Source organism: Saimiri boliviensis, chromosome 14, assembly GCF_048565385.1.
Source record: "Saimiri boliviensis isolate mSaiBol1 chromosome 14, mSaiBol1.pri, whole genome shotgun sequence".
NCBI classification, from domain to species: Eukaryota; Metazoa; Chordata; class Mammalia; order Primates; family Cebidae; genus Saimiri; species Saimiri boliviensis.
This window is the reverse complement of record NC_133462.1, coordinates 38,750,684-38,768,816: the sequence shown is the minus strand read 5'-3', so window position 1 is coordinate 38,768,816 and position 18,133 is coordinate 38,750,684. Positions and strand designations below refer to the sequence as shown.

The 18,133-nt window shown below is 48.7% G+C and overlaps 1 protein-coding gene and 1 non-coding gene across 2 annotated transcripts in view; one reads left to right on the top strand and one right to left on the bottom strand.

Moving 5' to 3' along the window:
• The first annotated feature begins 3,681 nt into the window (after window positions 1-3,681).
• LOC120362861 (U6 spliceosomal RNA) lies at window positions 3,682-3,788 on the top strand. Its single transcript, XR_005578658.1, has one exon. It is a non-coding gene; the product is annotated as a U6 spliceosomal RNA (small nuclear RNA).
• A 9,789-nt stretch (window positions 3,789-13,577) lies between these two features.
• The window catches only part of ELAVL1 (ELAV like RNA binding protein 1), a 45,068-nt gene continuing 40,512 nt past the window's right edge, over window positions 13,578-18,133 (bottom strand). The window contains exon 6 of the mRNA XM_039466010.2: window positions 13,578-15,132. Within this exon, the coding sequence (XP_039321944.1) occupies window positions 14,808-15,132 (325 nt within the window). The 3' untranslated portion in view covers window positions 13,578-14,807. The remainder of the gene's footprint in view (window positions 15,133-18,133) is intronic.

Below are 18,133 nucleotides of genomic sequence, written 5' to 3'. Positions count from 1 at the left end.
ATCTCGGCTCACTGTAGCCTCTGCCTCCTGGATTCAAGCGATTCTCCTGACTCAGCCTCCGAGTAGTTTGGATTACAGGCATGCGCCACTGCACCCAGCTAATTTTGTATTTTTAGTAGAGATGGGTTTCTCCATGTTGGTCAGGCTGGTCTCAAGCTCCTGACCCTAGGTGATCCGCTGGCCTTGGCCTCCCAAAGTGCTGGGATTACTGGCATGCTCCACCGTGCCCGGCCCAAAATTTGGATTCCTAGTTGTGGTTGAAACTGTGGGGTTTGGCAGGTCTGGGTGGCTTATGCCTATAATCTCAGCATTTTGGGATGCTGAGGAGGGAGGATCTCTTGAGCCCAAGAGTTTCCAGCCTCAGCAACATAATGAGACCTAGTCTCTACAAAAAATACAAACCATTAGCCTGGTGTAGTGGCACGTGGTTGTAGTCCCAGCTACTCAGGAGGCTGAGGTGGGAGGATCGTTTAGACCATTTAGGAAGGTAAGGCTACAGTGAGCTGTGGCTGTGCCAATACATTCCAGCCTGGGCAATAGAGAGAGACCCTGTCTGGAAAAAAAAAAAAAAAATAGAAAGAGAAAGAAAGGAAGGAAATGACACGAAATGAAACGACAGCATTAGACAAGGGCACCCAGGGGCAGTGAGTGTGTTCCATGAGCATGTCAAAGATCAAGTGGGGACAGAAGAGTCCTTTAAGGCCGGGCGCGGTGGCTCAAGCCTGTAATCCCAGCACTTTGGGAGGCCGAGGCGGGTGGACCACGAGGTCGAGAGTTCGAGACCATCCTGGTCGACATGGTGAAACCCCGTCTCTACTAAAAATACAAAAAATCAGCTGGGCATGGTGGTGTGTGCCTGTAATCCCAGCTACTCAGGAGGCTGAGGCAGGAGAATTGCCTGAACCCAGGAGGCGGAGGTTGCGGTGAGCCGAGATCGCGCCATTGCACTCCAGCCTGGGTAACAAGAGCGAAACTCCGTCTCAAAAAAAAAAAAAAAGAGTCCTTTAAGCCAAGATCCGTGGCTCAGTCCTATTATCCCAGCAACTCAGGAGCCTGAGGCAGGAACATCACTTGAGCTCAGGAGTTCCAGACTAGCCTGGGCAATGTAACGAGATCCTGTCTCTACAAAAATATAAGCCAAGTATGGTGTCTCTCACCTGTAATCTCAGCTACTCAGGAGGCTGCATTGGGGGGATCACTTGAGCCCAGGAGTTGGAGGCTGCAGTGAGCTATGATCATACCACTGCACTCCACCCTGGGTGACAGCATGAGACCTCCATCTCTTTTTTTTTTTTTTTTTTTGAGATGTAGTTTTGCTCTTATTGCCCAGGCTGAAGTCTAATGGCACCATCTTGACTGGTCTTGAACTTCTGACCTTAAGTGATCCAACTGCCTCAGCCTCCCAAAGTGCTGGTATTACAGGCATGAACCACCATGCCTGGCCAGGAGTTGCTTGTAACTGCAGAAGCCCAAGTGTGTTTTCATGCTGTGCTGGTAGGGAGGAAGGAGTAGAGGAGATAGAGTAGGGCTGGGGTGCCCTAGGAAGCAGTGTGTCCATTACTGTTTCTCTGGGAGGGAGTGGAGAGAGGAGAGGGCAAGGGCTGGGAAGTTTGCTCATAGCCGGAAAGGATGTAGAAGGAGTGTGGATTTCTGCTTTGCTCCAGCCTGGGAGGAGATGGGAAGAGAGAACCCCTGCGCTGTGGGAATGGGCAGGGAAGGGGGCTGGTGCAGGCAGGAGGATGCTTTTCTGGGAGCCCCAGGCAGTCACTTGGGGACCTGACCATTAGGTGTTTTTTTTGTTTTTTTTTTTTTTTTTTAGATGGAGTCTCACTCTTTCACCCAGACTGGAGTGTGGTGATGCAATCTTGACTTACCTCCTCCTCCCGGGTTCAAGCGATTCTCCTGCCTCATCCTCCTAAAACTAATTTTTGTATTTTTAGTAGAGACGGGGTTTGGCCATGTTGGCCAGGCTGGTGTCGAACTCGTGACCTGAGGTGATCCATCTACCTCAACCTCCCAAAGTGTTGGGATTACAGGCATGAGCCACCACGCCTATTTCAAAATGAATGAAAGAGCCTCTGCTGGCACGGTGGCTTACTCCTGTAATTCCTGCACTTTTGGGAGGCTGAGGCTGGAGGATTACTTGAGGTCAGGAGTTCAAGACCAGCATGGGTGACATTGTGAGGCCTCATCTCTACAAAAAAATTTTTTTTGCTGGGTGTGGTGGCTCAAGCCTGTAATTCCAGCACTTTGGGAGGCCAAGGTGGGTGGATCACGAGGTCAAGAGATAGAGACCGGCTGGGCGCGGTGGCTCTAGTCTGTAATCCCAGCACTTTGGGAGGCCGAGGCGGGTGGATCACAAGGTCAAGAGATCAAGACCATCCTGGTCAACATGGTGAAACCCCGTCTCTACTAAAAATACAAAAAAAAGTAGCTGGGCATGGTGGCATATGCCTGTAATCCAAGCTACTCAGGAGGCTGAGGCAGGAGAATTGCCTGAACCCAGGAGGCGGAGGTTGCGGTGAGCCGAGATCGCGCCATTGCACTCCAGCCTGGGTAACAAGAGTGAAACTCCGTCTCAAAAAAAAAAAAAAAAAAAAAAAAAGAGATAGAGACCATCCTGGTCAACATGGTGAAACCCCGTCTCTACTAAAAATACAAAAAATCAGCTGGGCATGGTGGCATGTGCCTGTAATCCCAGCTACTCAGGAGGCTGAGGCAGGAGAATTGCCTGAACCCAGGAGGTGAAGGTTGCGGTGAGCCGAGATTGCGCCATTGCACTCCAGCCTGGGTAACGAGAATGAAACTCATTCTCAAAAAAAAAAAAAAAAAAAATTTTTTTTTAAAGAAAATTAGTCCCAGCTACATGGGAGGCTGAGGCAGGAGAATAGCTTCAGCCCATGAGAGTGAGGCTGCAGTGAGCTATGATTGTGCCACTGCACTCCAGCCGGGGTGACAAAGTAAAACCCTGTCTTTGTTGAGTGATATCAACACTAGTAAACATTTATTAGCACTGCTTAGGCACCAGGTTCTGTACCAAATGCTAACCATGTGTCATCTCTTTTAAATCTTCCAACAATATCAGCTACTTGGGAGGCTGAGGCAGAAGGATTGCTTGAGCCCCGGAGGTCAAGGATGCTACTGAGCTATGATCGTGCCCCTGTACTCCAGCGTGGGTGACAAAGCGAGCGTGGGACTGTCTCCAAAATGACAAAAAACAAATCAACATTCTTGGGTAGATAGAGTATTAATTTTTCTTTCTTTTTTTATTTTTTTATAAAGACGGGGTTTCACCGTGTTGGTCAGGCTGGTCTTGAACTCCCAACCTCAGGTGATCCGCCTGCCTTGGCCTCCAAAGTGCTTGGATTACAGGCATGAGCCACCACACCAGGCCGGCTCTTTTTTTTTTTTTTTTTTTTTTTTTTTTTTTTAAAGATGACGTTTTGCTCTTGTCGCCCAGGCTGAAGTACAATGACGCAATCTTGGCTCACCATAACCTCTGCCTCCTGGGTTCAAGTGATTCTTCTGCCTCAGCCTCCTGAGTAGCTGGGACTGCAGACAAGTGCTACCATTCCCGGCTGTAATTTTTCTGTTTCTGTATAACAAATTACCACAAACTTAGATGCTCAAAACAGTAGCCATTTATCATCTTGCCTTTCTGTAGGCCAGAAGTCTGGCCGGGTACTTGCCTGGACAGTGCACATGCTGAAATTGGAACCAGAGTGAAAAAATTAGCATGGCCCTTGGCCAAGGATGACATGCACATTTGTAATGCATTCTAGATTTTTACAACAATGTACACATAGTTAATGCTTCATTGTACACTAAAAATTTGGTGAAGAGGCTGGGCATGGTGGTTCATGCCTATAATCCCAGCACTTTTTGGGAGATCAAGGTGGGTGGATCATCTGAGGTCAGAAGTTCAAGACCAGCCTGGCCAACATGGTGACACCCCATCTCTACTAAAAATAGAAAATTAGCTGGGCGTGGTGGCACATACCTATAACCCCAGCTACTTGGAAGGCTGAAGCAGGAGAATTGCCTGAACCTAGGAGGCAGAGGTTGCAGTGAGCCAACATAGTACCATTGCACTCTAGCCTGGGAAACAGAGGGAGACACTGTCTAAAAAAAAAAAAAAAAAAAAAAATTAGTGAAGAGTAGCCAGGCATGATGGTACATGCCTGTAATCCCAGCTACTCAGAAGGCTGAGGTAGGAGAATCACCTGAACCGGAGAGGTGGAGGTTGCAGTGAGTGAGCTGAGATCACACCAGTGCACTCCAGCCTGGGTGACAAAGTGTGACTCCATCTCAAAAAATTAAAATAAAAAAATAAAAGTAAATAAACAGAGTACAATGAGGTTATTAGGGTGTGGGCCCTAATCCAGCAGGACCAGTATCCTTATAAGAAGCAGAGATTAGGCCAGTCACGGTGGCTCATGCCTGTAATCCCAGCACTTTAGGAGGCTGAGGCAGGCAGATCACGAAGTCAGGAGATTGAGATCATCCTGGCCAACATGGTAAAACCCCATCTCTACTGAAAATACAAAAATTACCTGGGCGTGGTGGCATGCACCTGTAGTCCCAGCTACTCAGGAGGCTGAGGCAGGATAATGGCTTGAACCAGCAATCGGAGGTTGCAGTGAGCCAAGATTGTGCCACTGCACTCCAGCCTGGATGACAAGAGTTGAGACTCTGACTCAAAAATAAATAAATAAAAATTTAAAAGGCAGCAGAGATTAGGACACAGACACACACAGAGGGACGACCATGAGAAGACATGGGAAGACGGCCGTCTACAAGCCGAGGAGAGAGGCCTCAGAAGAAACAGCCCCTGCTGTCACCTTGATCTCAAACTTCCAGCCTCCAGGACTGTGAGACAATGCAATTCTATGACTGAAGCCATGCAGTCTGGGTGCTCTGTTAACTGTAGGTGCCCCTCAGCCTTCCTCCTCTGGCTCATGGCCCTACCCACTCACACTGGCTGCTGCCTGCAGGTCCCTGCCATCTGTCTGCCTTCTGCCTGGCTTCCTTTCCACTTCTGTACTGTCTACCCAGTGGACTCCTCCATCTCTGGTTCTCCTTCTCCAGGTATAATTTTAGCTGCTGGCACTACTGCCCAACGCCACTGTGCCAAAGTGTCTGCCTGGCCTTTGGAGGCTGTATCTTATTTAACACGGCAACCCTGGGAGCCAGGGGTTATCATTAGCCCTCTTAACCAATGCGATGCAGCACCCAAGGCTTCCCGAGCGGAAGGGGGTTGCCCAGGGCCACACTGCTAGCATATAAAGAGAATCTGTCAGCTGGGCCTGGTGGCACATGCCCGTGGTCCCAGCTACTGGGAAGCTGAAGTGGGAGGAGTGCTTGAGCCCAGGCATTCAAGGCTGCAGTGAGCTGTGATTGCACCACTGCACTCCCACCTGGGCAACAGCCGGAGACCCTGTCTCAAAAATTAATATAAAAACCAGGCATTGGCCAGGTGCGGTGGCTCACACCTGTAATCTCAGCACTTTGGGAGGCCAAGGTGGGTGGATCACAAGGTTGGGAGATTGAGACTATCTGGCTAACACGGTGAAACCCCATCTCTACTGAAAATATAAAAAATTAGCCTGGTTTGGAGGCATGCACCTGTAATCCCAACTGCTCGGGAGGCTGAGGCAGGAGAATTGCTTGAACCTGGGAGTCAGAGGTTGCAGTGAGCCAAGATCATGCCACTGCACTCCAGCCTGGGTGACAGAGTTAGACTCTGGCTAGGGGAATAAACAACAACAACAACAACAACCAGGTGCAGTGGCTAACACCTATAATCCCAGCACTCTAGGAGGCTAAGGCAGGTGGATCACAAGGTCAGGAGTTCAAGACCAGCCTGGCCAAGATGGCGAAACCCCATCTCTACTAAAAATACAAAAATTAGCCGGGCATGGTGGTAGACACCTGTAATCCCAGTTACTCTGGAGGCTGAGGCACAAGAATCGCTTGAACCCAGGAGGCAGAGATTGCAGTGAGCCAAGATTGCGCCACTGCACTCCAGCTAGGCAACAGAGCGAGGCTCCATCTCAAAATAAATAAATAAAATACAATAAAATAGCAGGGTGTGGTGGCATGTACCTGCAGTCCCATGTACTTGGGAGGCTAAGGTAGGAGGATCTCTTGAGCCTGGGAAGTCAAGGCTGCAGTGAGCTATGATGACATCCACTCTAGCCTGGGTGACACCGTGTGAGATGATGTCTCTGAAAAAATTTCAAAAATGGTCGTGGCCAAGGTGTGGTTTCCTCCCACTTGGATTCCAGATTTTCCAGAAGCCCTTGGCCCTATGGGGGTTTGAGCATCTCTCTTTAGAGGCCCCAGGTCCATTATAGCACCTCGAATGGCTTTTTTTTTTTTTTAATGGAATCTCGCTCTGTCACCCAGGTTAGATAGAGTACAGTGGCATGATCTAGGCTCACCGCATCCTCCACCTTCCAGGTTCAAGTGATTCTCCTGCCCCAGCCTCCTGAGTAGCTGGGATTACAGGCATGTACCACCACGCTCAGCTAATTTTTGTATTTTCAGTAAAGATGAGGTTTTCACAATGTTGGCCAGTCTGTCTCTAACTCCTGAGCTCAAGTGATCTGCCTGCCTCAGCCTCCCAAAGTGCTGGGATCCCAGGCGTGAGTCACCGTGCCCGGCCACTGTGATGTGATTACTATGTATTGCATGCCTGTATCAACATATGTCCTATAGCCAGTGAGTATATACATCTATTATGTACCCACAGATTTTGAACTCCTGAGCTCAAGCGATCCTCCCCCCTTGTACCAGCTCTCAGGGCAGGTTGTCAGAAAGTCCTCAGGCTCTGTCCACCCGCCCCCATGGAGACATGACACTCTCATGTCATGACTCCACTCACAAACTGTGGTTTTCTGGACGGTGCAGGTGACTATGTTTCTCCTTCTCTTCCAGAAATCCTTTCACATTGTGCTAAGAAATTATTGAGGTTGAAACATACACACAAAGCCCAAGGGAAAAAGAATTCAGGGCTCAGACCCTTGACCTTGAAGGGAGCAAGGAAAATAGCCCCCACAGAGGCAGGGGTCCAGAGGGTCTGGTGGAGCTCGAGCATCCACTGCCAGGCACAGGGCCCTCACTTGGGGCTGGGCCTTTCGGGCCCTGAATCCTGGCGTGAGGCGGGGATCAGAAACTATCTCTTCTCCTTGGAGGGGCTTGAGGGGAGATTTCCTCGCTTGCTTTGCAGTGGCTACAAGAACTGTGGTGAGAGCTTGGGGATGTCCAGGCCCTCCTGGTGTCTGACCCTGAGCCCATGAGCCCCTTCTACCCCTGCAGGTCATGCAGGCAGTACTCAGCCTCCTGCCCACCCTCAACTTCCCACCCCTGTCTAAATCCTGAAACAGTTCAGAGGCACAAAACTAAGGGGACGGCGGAAAGCCAGGATGCTCTATGCCAAACTAAGGAAATGATGGCCAGCACCGCGTGTGCTTTCCAATCGGCTGAGTTCCGGGGTGTCATCTGTGAAATGGGTGCATTAGGTCAAGTACTGTGTAAAGCAAAAAGCTAACATTAGCCATTGAATCCTTCCTGGTACAATGCTACTCCCCTAAAGGCCCTGCCCCCACTGCTCAGAGCACCCTGAAACTCGGCACCCCTACTGTGTGGGGTAGGGGTTCCCAGTCTGCTCTCCCTGTTCCTCAGTGGGTGGGTCCTCATAGGTTGTCCCACCTGGGTGGGGTAGAACATTTTTAAGTCCTTAACCTGGGACCAACACTCACTTGCCTACAGGGCTGCTGCAAGATTTCAAGGTGGCTTCCCAGCCCAGAGAGGTGGCTCATGCCTGTAATCCCAGCACTATGGGAGGCCAAGGTGGGAGGATCACCTGATGTCAGGAGTTCGAGACCAGCCTGGCAAATATGGTGAACTAGAGATGGGTCTACTTTAGTAGAGATGAGTCTCTACTAAAAACACAAAAATTAGCCGGGTGTGGTCGCACATGCCTGTAACCACAGCTACTTGGGAGGCTGAGGCAGGAGAACTGCTTGAACCTGGGAGGTGGAGGTTGCAGTGAGCCAAGATCGTGGCCACTGCACTGCCTGGGTGACAGAGCGAGACTCCATCTCAAAAAAATAAATGGCTTCCTGAAGTCATTACGGCAGAGGACCTGGGGCAGCAGAGGGTGAGAGGTCTGTTTGCTGAACTCCCCCCCACCCCCCGCCACCAATAAAGACACTCTCATGTCACGATTCAGCTCTCATATTACTAAACACAAACCGTGGCTCTCCGGGACAATGCAGGTCTGCTTCTCCTCTTCCAGCAACCCTTTTAAATTGTGCTAAAAAATGATTGAGGTTGAAACACACACACAAAACCCAAGGACAAGAGGATGCAGGCCTCAGACCCTTGACCTTGAAGGGAGCAATGAAACTGGCTTCCATAGAGTCAAGGCTCTGGAGAAGTCTGGTGGAATGCAAGCGTTGCCCGCCACGCATGGGAGGCCTGGCTTAGGGCTGGGGCCTCTCGGGCTCTGAATTCTGGGTGAGTCGGGAATCGGAAGCCATCCCTGGAGCAGAGGAGGAGATGGAGGCTGTCAGGTTTCATTAAGGTTCATCTCACAAATGAGACTCTCCTAAATTTCTTGCTTCTCAAGGTGAGTCTCTGACACTGGCATCACCAGGGAGAAACACAGGTTTTCAGGCCAGGCATGGTGGCTCATGCCTGTAATCCCAGCACTTAGGGAGGCTGAGGAGATCACCTGAGGCCAGCCTGGCCAACATGGGGAAACCCTGTCTCTACTAAAAATACAAAAATTAGCTGGGTGTGGTGGTGTGGGCCTGTAATCCCAGCTACTCAGGAGGCAGAACTGCCTGGGCCAGGGAGGCAGAGGTTGTAGTGAGCTGACTCCTGCCAGTGCACTCCAATCTGGGCAACAGAGCGAGACTCTGTCTTAAAAAAAAAAAAAAAAAAAAAAGCCGAATCTGCTTTGAAATGATGCTCCCCTGGGGGAGGCAGATGCATTCTTAATTTGGGGAGGTGCAGACACCCAGACCCCTTCTCCTGGGTTTACAGGTTGGTCAGGAGATCCACTAGCCCGAGCCTGAAAGTTCCAGGAGCCTCAGCTGTCGGCCCCTGGGGTCTGAACACCTGAGGGATGGCCCTGAGTGCCCTCCGGCTGGAGGACAGCCCTGGCCCTTTGGCCCCAGGTGGTATCGGACAACACCGGGTTTTCCCAGAAGTCGAGCGATCACTTAGCCATGTCTGGAAGAGAAGATGAATGCAGACCCACCAGACGCACACAAAATAAACTAGCAACTTGAAAACCGACTCCGTACATGCTTTCTGAGAGGCCCATCCGTGGGCCGATGTTAGCTCAGCTCTCTAGGTGCTGGGCTAGTCCTTCTCCTGATTCTGGGTAGCAGCTGTCACCATCCCTACTTGATCTCATTTTCCTGAGGATCTGGAGGGGGTGGGCAGCGTGGACCCATCTCACAGAGGGGAGAGCAGAGACTCGGGGAGCCAGGGACTTTTCCCATGTTGCACACTAGGGAGTGGTGGCAGAGCCAGGATTCAAACCTGGACTCTCTGACCTTGCGACCCCTTTGCTCGTAACCATTCCCACCCCACAGGAGATCAGTCTCACAGAGGGGACACTCCAGATGGCCCCAAGGCTCAGGAGTGATCCAACTATGGTTCCAGATACAGACAGGGGAAGAGGCAGGATCTTCAGGTCAGTGGGGAAGCACTGGAGTGGGAAGCAGACAGAGGGGGGCCATACCCAGGGGCCACTCGCTGGGCCCACTGACCTGTGAACCTGGAGAAGAGGGGCAATGGGTCTTGGGGGAGAAGAGGAACTATCTGGGTGGGAGCTGAAGGGCCAGGGGTGAGCCAGCACAGGGCACACCTTCACTGGTCTTCCCCTGGAGGGCTCTGGCTCCACCTCCTGGGGCCTGGGCCCAGGCTTACCTTGGAGGAAAGATGTCCCCTGACCCCTGGCACTCTATTACTGGGCTGCTCACAAGTCACACACCATCACCCCTACACCAGCACATCTCAATGATCCCACTTCATTTATTACCAAAATATCACAGAATTCCAGTCATAGTTAACATACAGCGTTTAACACGAACCTGATACCTGTAGAGAGAACTGAGTATCCGGACAATTGAGTCGTTTGGAACCGTAAGCCACGCCCCAAACCGCATCACTCCGTACTTCAAAAATACGCTTTTTTGAGAGCTTTGGAAACTGAATTAAAATGTCTACACAGCTATGAACAATTGTTTAATAAAACTTTTTCATGTTTCCATTACATGTAAATATATCAATTTGGCATCTCTATAAAAACTCTGAAAATGGTGCAAAAGTTTCATTCTCTTTGAGAAAGCCATTGACAAAAAATATTCACACTTCACTAAAATTTTGAAAAATGGTCTTCTTTCAAAGCTTCTTTATTAATCTGAAGTCTTCTGGGTTATCAAAATCTAGGTTTGCTTTTTCCTCCTAAAACACTAAGGAACATTTATTCACAAGGATTAAAAAATAAAAATAAAAAGGCAATGGGGTGATGGAAAACTGATAAGGGCTTTTTTTTTTTTTTCTGAAAATAATTTAAAAAGCTTAAAAGTTACATAAGCATCTTCAAAAGAACACAATGGGATTCATTTTATTGTTGACTTTTGGACACCAGTGTCAGACTTTATTGAAAACAAACCCATGTAAAAACAAAGTTAAAATGAAAAATGGCACCTGAAAAATAAATTATTTTATATAAAACAAATCAATAACTTAAAACACACTAATATACAAAAAGTCTAACCATCTACTGTACAACATGGGAATCGGTTAAGAGAGCCTCCCCCTCCCCCAAAGCAAGTCACTGTAAACGGAACATCACGTGGTCATGGTCAAAGAGGTGGCCCCAAACCAACGGAAAAGGCTTCCCTTCTGGTGGAAGAAAAATCCAGTCCTGTCAAAGTCTCCGTTAGCCTACCTTAGGTACTGGCAGTGACTTACAAGCGGGAAAAATAAAAAAGTTTTTTAAATGGCCAAGAAAAAAAACCCTGAATTATGTCACTGAACGGTTGTAGAAAAATAAGATACGGTCATTAGAGGTCAGGGGAAAATCAAAAGGTTTGCAAACGTGAACCCTGCCTGGGATTCGAAATTCAGGTTCTATTGCCATTGTTAAGAACGTGCCAATTGCCAATGCCACTTAAAAGAAAGCACTTGTGACTTCAGGGCTGTCTTGGGAAGTTTGGGGACAGGACACCCCCCCCCAGCCCCAGAGTCTGCTGAACCCTGGGGGGGTCTCTCCTAAGGAGCTGTAGGTGAGGTAGGTCGGGGGAAGATGGGAGGGGACTGAGGTCAAGGGGTGAGTGGAAGGATGGAGGATAGAGGCCTCCTGTCAGCTGAATTCTTACTCTCTTTTCATCCAATCACAGGAAGGCTGAGAAAAGCACATGGGAATGAAACCGGGCTGAATCTGATGTGAAATGTAACAGCTGAAGGATGTCAATTTCAATTTTCAATTATGCCGGACTGGGTAGGTCATGTCTTTCCAACACCTGGTGGACAAATGGCCCTGGTTTGGAAGCAAACCGGGTAGAGGAATTGCCACTAAGTCTTCCGGTGCTTCTGTTTCTCTGATCCAGCAGGGACCCCCGGGGCTGCCGGCTCCAAAGGGCCGGCCTTGGCTCCCGACAGCAGCACAGTTCAGTCCCTAGAGGCTGGGTCTCCAGGACTAAGGCCAAGTGCAGACTCTCAGAGGTTAAGGCAGCTGCCCTTGGCCAGGGAAAGGCTCACCTTCCAGGAGAAGGTGGCGGAACCCACCCAGCACCACCTTCGGGCGGGCCCGAGGAAGCCCATGAATTTCAGGATATTCACGCGTGATGGTGGCTGGGGAGGGGACTCAGCACCCGGGAGGGAAATCAGTCACAGAGCTGCGACTAGAGGCACAGCCAGCACATAAAACTGTGGCTTGGCAAATTACACTGAAAATGAAGTAATGGCAGAGCCAAGGGGAACAAGGGAGAATTCATTTAGAAGCAGGTTCATAAATTCAGAACTGCGTGGGGTCTAACTACCAGAAGTTACACAAGTCAAAAGAGAATTCAGTCAAAGCCTCTTTGGTATTTACCAAACCAGATTTTTGATAAATGAACATCATCTACTCTGAACGCTTTTTCGTCAAAATTCCCAGACAAAAGGAGAGCACTTATTTTTGCTAAATACAAATATGACTGATCTATGTAAAATGTTTTAACAAATGGTTTCTCTTGGGTTGTGCCTTTTAAGAAAAGGGATCTCCCCTTTGCAAACAGGCCCTGATAGGATGTAATGCACTTTGAGGACACAGGGCCAGCAACTAGAACCTCGATGGGAATAAAGATTGCTTTTCAGCAGTGACAGTTCGAAAGCTAAATCCTTCCACAAGCTTGTGACTCCCCAAGAAATGCATTGTATTTGTTTGTTTTTAGCTAGAAGGCTGTTCAAACAGCGGAGACCACATGAAATGAGAATGTTCCTGAACTGAGAAACTTCAGGGAACTTTCAAAGGCTCATACATGTCACAGTTTCTTCTCACCTGTCCCAGCATCAGAACAATGGATAGGATTCAGACAAAAGGGAGCGAGGAAAGAAGCTGAGGTGCTGGCTACAGGCCTGGCATCATTTTCACAGTTGAAGCTTAAGACAGAGTTCTCTGTTGAACGCTAGCTATAGGCATGTGGGGGAGTGAGACTATCCTCAAGTTTCAGAAGTGGGAATCCCACCTTCCATCAGAAGATGTTGGCCCGGGGAAACCTGAAAGGCTTATTTTTCCAGGAAAACGTTCTGGTCCCAGGGTGGAGAGTGCTCTGGGGCACCAGAGCAGGCACCCTCTTTTGTGTTGAATCCAGGCAAACAGGCCTCGGTTCTGGCTTTTCCTGAGTATCTGGGATTGTGTGGGAGGAAGGAGGTCCTCTGTGGCACCAGGCCGACTTTTATGAGACAGGGCCTGGGTATGGATGGCAACATCGTCAATTTGCAAGGATCGTGCACACAGCCCCTCAGTAAAAGATCAGGGAAAGGGGAGGGGACGGGTATCCTCAATTGTACAGGCGCCTCTCAAGACGCTGACCTGCTCTGGGGATGGCGGTGCCTGCCTATTGCTCAATTTCCCACTTCAATAAATAAATAGACATAAATAAACAGATAAATACAGCCGTCATCTCATGATAGCAGTTACTAAAAAAACAGCCTAATGTCACGTTTTAGTCTTGCGTCAAGGTTAAAAACTGCTGGTACTAAGTTATCCTGTTTTTGATTCTCTCTGTATACGAGTTATTTATAAAAACCAGATCCCAGTCCTGAGGAGTTTTGGGAGATCTGGCCCTGCCTATCTCACAGGCTTTCTCTTTTACCCTTCCTCCGGGGTCCCGGTTTAAAAGCCACTAGTCTGTGACTGCACATTCCTGCGTCACAGATTCAGAAATGCTTTTGCTTGAGGCAAGTAGTGGTTTCTTAAGATCTTATGACTCCTCCCTGAATGTTGGGCCATCTGCACCTTCCCTAACCAAAAAGAAAGAAAAGGTAAAATAAAAAACAAAACAAAATTCGAGCAAAACAAAATCAAATTTAATGGTCTTAAATGCAAAAGTAAAAACAAACAAAAAACACAAAAAAGCAAAAGAAAATTAACAGAACAGAACAACCCAAAATGTCAAGGCAGTTATGAAGAGAACTTTGAGGGTTAATCTTTAAAACTACAAATCAAAGGTTTTGGTTAATAGATAACTGGCAAGAAGTAAGTACTTTTCTGCTGAGTGTTCATACAAAAGCAAAATTTCAAAACAAAATCTGACTAAAATAGAAAAAGGTCTAAGCGCTCACGAGAAGGGATGCGAGAAATACAATGCTCAAATGTTTCTGTGTTATTAAAAAACAGAGCCATCTTACGCCTCCAAGCTATGTTAAATGCTCTTAGAAACGGGACAAACGGTCGTGAACAAGAGTATCCAATGTGGGGGGCACCATGCATGCAATGTGTGGACAGAAACTCGGGGCGTCAGAGTAGCAACACATCTTCAGGCGTGCCTGGAGCTTAGATCTGACTCTGGAATATACTGGAGTTTCCCTGAAACTCTTTGGTCCGTTCCCATTGGTGCCTGGGCTTACAAAACACGTTTGTGTCCTTCTCTGGAGGGCCTGGCCCGGCATGTGGCCCCAGCCCCAGTGGTGGCCCACGCTGGACGGGCCCGCCGCCATTCCCAGGACCACTCGGCAGAGCCCGGGACTGAGGGAGCAGGAGGTGGCAAAGGGACCTGCTTGGAGAAGCAACTTCCTGTCAACCAAAGCATACACATTGCTTAAAATGGTGAAGCGGTTGAGAAAACGCACACTCAGCATCTGTCTAACATCTTTAGATTCAAAACTAAAACTAAAAGGTGACTTTTTTTTTTTTTTTTTTTTTTTTTTTTGCTACCTGGTCTGTGGAGACACTGAATGAAACGCGTGTTAGACAGTCTTAGAGGTTAAAGCATGCTTCAAGTTCACCACCATCCAGAGGGACTGGTTTAGTCAATGCAGTTCTACTTAGATTTCTGTTTAATAGATATCTTAAAGGAAATAACTTACGAAACTTAAGATTGGTCTAACATTGTGGGATTTCAAACATTTGAACATGTCGGTTGCATCCCAGAGTATAAAAACCTTCTCACTTCTCATTCAGACAAAGACAAACACTTGTGAAAATTGGCGCAAAATGAGTTGTACACTAACAAGAAAAGTTTCAACGCCTTCACTCTTAATTATCTATTCCGTACAAAAAAAAAAGCATGAGCGAGTTATTTGTGGGACTTGTTGGTTTTGAAGGAAACCTGTAAGATCTTGTCCCCCAGGCGGTAGCCATTCAGGCTGGCTATGGCCATCGCGGCTTCTTCATAGTTTGTCATGGTCACAAAGCCAAACCCTTTGCACTTGTTGGTGTTGAAGTCGCGGATCACTTTCACATTGGTGACGGCGCCAAAGGGCCCAAACATCTGCCAGAGGATCCCCTCGTCGGCATCCTGCCCCAGGTTGTAGATGAAAATGCACCAGCCCGAAGAGGCGTTTCCGGGCACGTTAACGCCAGAGAGCCCGCTCATGTGATCGACACCCATGGGGGAGAACCTGTCGAACAGAGAGCACAGTGTCAGGCCAAGGTTGGTACAAGTGGCCTGGGGATGGGGCTCGGCCTGGATGTAGGCTGACCATGGCCACTGGGCCCCTTCCCGCTCTGCGCAGCCAAGAGGTGCTCACAGTCGAGACACCTGCGTGGGTCAAAATCATGACGTGGTTTTAAACTGGGAAAAATTAAATACGGCAGTGGAGGGTGGGACCCTGTTCTGTGGGGAGCTGACTCTGAGGGGCTGGTTGGCGCCCTCCACTCTTCCCACTGTATATGTTGGGGTGGGGGAGGTCTGTTTAGTGGTTTCTGCAGCTTCCCACAGTTTAGAATAGATGATGGGCACTTCTCCTGGTTTTTTTTTTGTTTTTGTTTTTTTTTTTTTTTCAGATGGAGTTTCACTGTGTCATCAGGCTGGAGTGCGGTGGTTCGATCTTGGCTCACTGCAATCCTCATCTCCCAGGTTTTAGCAATTCTGCCTTAGCCTCCCAAATAGCTGGGATTACAGGTATGCAACACCATGCTGGGCTATTTTTTTGTATTTTAGGAGAGATGGGGTTTCACCATGTTGGCAGACTGGTACTGATCTCCTAAACTCGTGATCCACCCGCTTCGGCCTCCCAAAGTGCTGGGATTATAGGTGTGAGCCACCAAGCCTGGCCTCCTGGTCTTCCTTTGAGGGTAAAAATACTCTGCAGGCACTGTGACAGCCTCAGCTGTCCCTGGAGGAAACTCCTCGTACTTTGGGGGTGCGTGCAGGGACTGGAGAACTCCTTTTTCCAAATTTTGCACCTTCCCCTCATCATGACCCACCCCCAAGGGTTCACAGTCCAGTGGTCTCTGGTTAGAGTACCTCTATGCCACGACAACTGCAGGCACAAGAATTCATTCCCAAGCACCAGACAACCAAACTTCTGTGGCTGGGGCCCAACATCCCATGAGGGCCAGGAGCCAAACTGCTGAGTGCTGAGAACTCAAGGCACAAGGATGGGCCCTGGGACGCCAGCAGCTGCAGGCTCACCAAACTTGACCACACACGTGGGGCTCTTTCCACAGCAATACTTACATTCACATAAAAAACAAGCCTTTCTGGCCCAGGCACGGTGGCTCAAGCCTAGAATCCCAAGACTTTGGGAGGCCAAGGCGGGAGGATCACTTGAGAGCAGGAGTCTTTGAGACCAGCGTGGGCAACACAGAGAGACCTGATCTCTAGGAAAACAACAACAACAATACCACCACCACCACCACCTCAGGAAACTAAAACTAAACTAAAATAAAACCTTCTGAAAATGTATAGATGCTGTAATAAGGATTAAGGTAGATGACAAAACAGTTTCTAAAGCCAGGCTGCCCTCTAGAACTTTCTCAAATTATAAAACTAAAGGTCTGAAGGTCAGCTTGGGACTATCTGAGTACCGTACATCTGTGAGGCCGGCATCTGTGAAGCCACATGATCCATGCAGAGAAGCATTGCCTGTTCCAAAATAAAACTGGGCTTCAGGCTGTGGCCCTGTCAGCCAAGTGCAGCCCCTTCGGGCCCCAGCTGGGGTCAGCAAATGCCTTCAAGTGTCAATGAACAGATTCACCTTCTCAGCAGACATGAGAAGACACCATCCCCCAAAGGACAGCTCACTAGCCCAAGGGTGATTTTCTTTCTTTCTTTTTTTTTTGAGACAGGGCCTCACTATGTTGTCCAGTCTGGTCTCAAACTCTGAGGCTCAAGTCATCTTCCTGCCTCCTGAGTAGCTGGGACCACAGGTATGTGCCACCGTGCTGGGCTAATTTTTACATTTTTTGTAGAGTCAAGGTCTCACTATGTTGTCTAGGCTGGTCTCAAATTCCTCGGCTCAAGTGACCCTCCTACCTAGGCCTCCCAAAGTGTTGGGATTACAGGCGTGAGTTAACACATCTGGCTTTCTCAGGAATTACTCTTGTTGGTAGTTTTTCTCCGGCTGATTTCTTTGGTCTTGACAGTCATAAATCTTTACCCCTCTTTTCCTCCAACCCCAATTCTTTTCCATCCCTTATCTCTGGGCTTTTCCAGACGTGATAGGAACTGACTGCAGACTGCCTGCTGTCTGGGTCTTTCTTCCTCCTCTTCTCTCAGCCTCCTGTGGCAAATCTTCCCTTCTTTCCCTCCGGGCTCTCCCGTCCTTCCCGCTTCCTTCTATCACTTTGTCTCAGTGGTTGCCCTGCCACTCACTTTCCTGCTAGACCAGAAATGTCTGCTCCTCTGGTTTCCCCTTTCTTTTCTCATTCTCATTACTGGGACCAAAGTCCTGTGTCTCCTCCTCCAACCTTCCCTGTTTTCATTCCAGGCTAAGGAATAGTTCACCCAATGCCACCACCCACATAGCCTGCCCCATCAAGAGCAGTGCCGACTATACGATCAGATTTCCACAGCTGAATTTTAAAATTCAGCTCCATTCTGTCGAGAGGAGCTTCCCTAGCCTTATCTTCAAACCAAAATCATCAAGGCAGACAGGCCAGCTTTGGAACTTGAGCCAGGCTGAGAACACTGGTAACTCAGCCATGAGAGTAACACCTCTCACCGCAACATGTGTGACAGTGAGCAGCGCCCACCCAGCCTTACTGTTAAAACATCATGAGGCCAGGCTCACGTCTATACCCCCAGATCTTTGGAAGGCTGAGGTAGGAGGATCACTTGAGGCTAGGAGTTTAAGACCAGCCTGGGCAACACAGTGAGACCCCATCTCAACAAAGAAAAAAAACATTAAAAATAAAAATAGTGGGAAATCTGTTCCTGTCATACCTGAGATAAGCCCTCAGTGCCACTCCTTGAGGTTTTGTCAAAAAAACAGAACAGCCCTGACATTGAGACCTCTGCTGTTTCTGAGGCTGCAGCACACCTGCTCCTGGAGTCCAGGGCACTGACTCATTGTCTCTATCCCACTTGAACCCACAGCCAGAACCATTTTCAGGATGGAAAGACTAAGAAATCCAGGAAAACTGCTCCCCTCTAGGACAGGGCTTATAAACAGAATG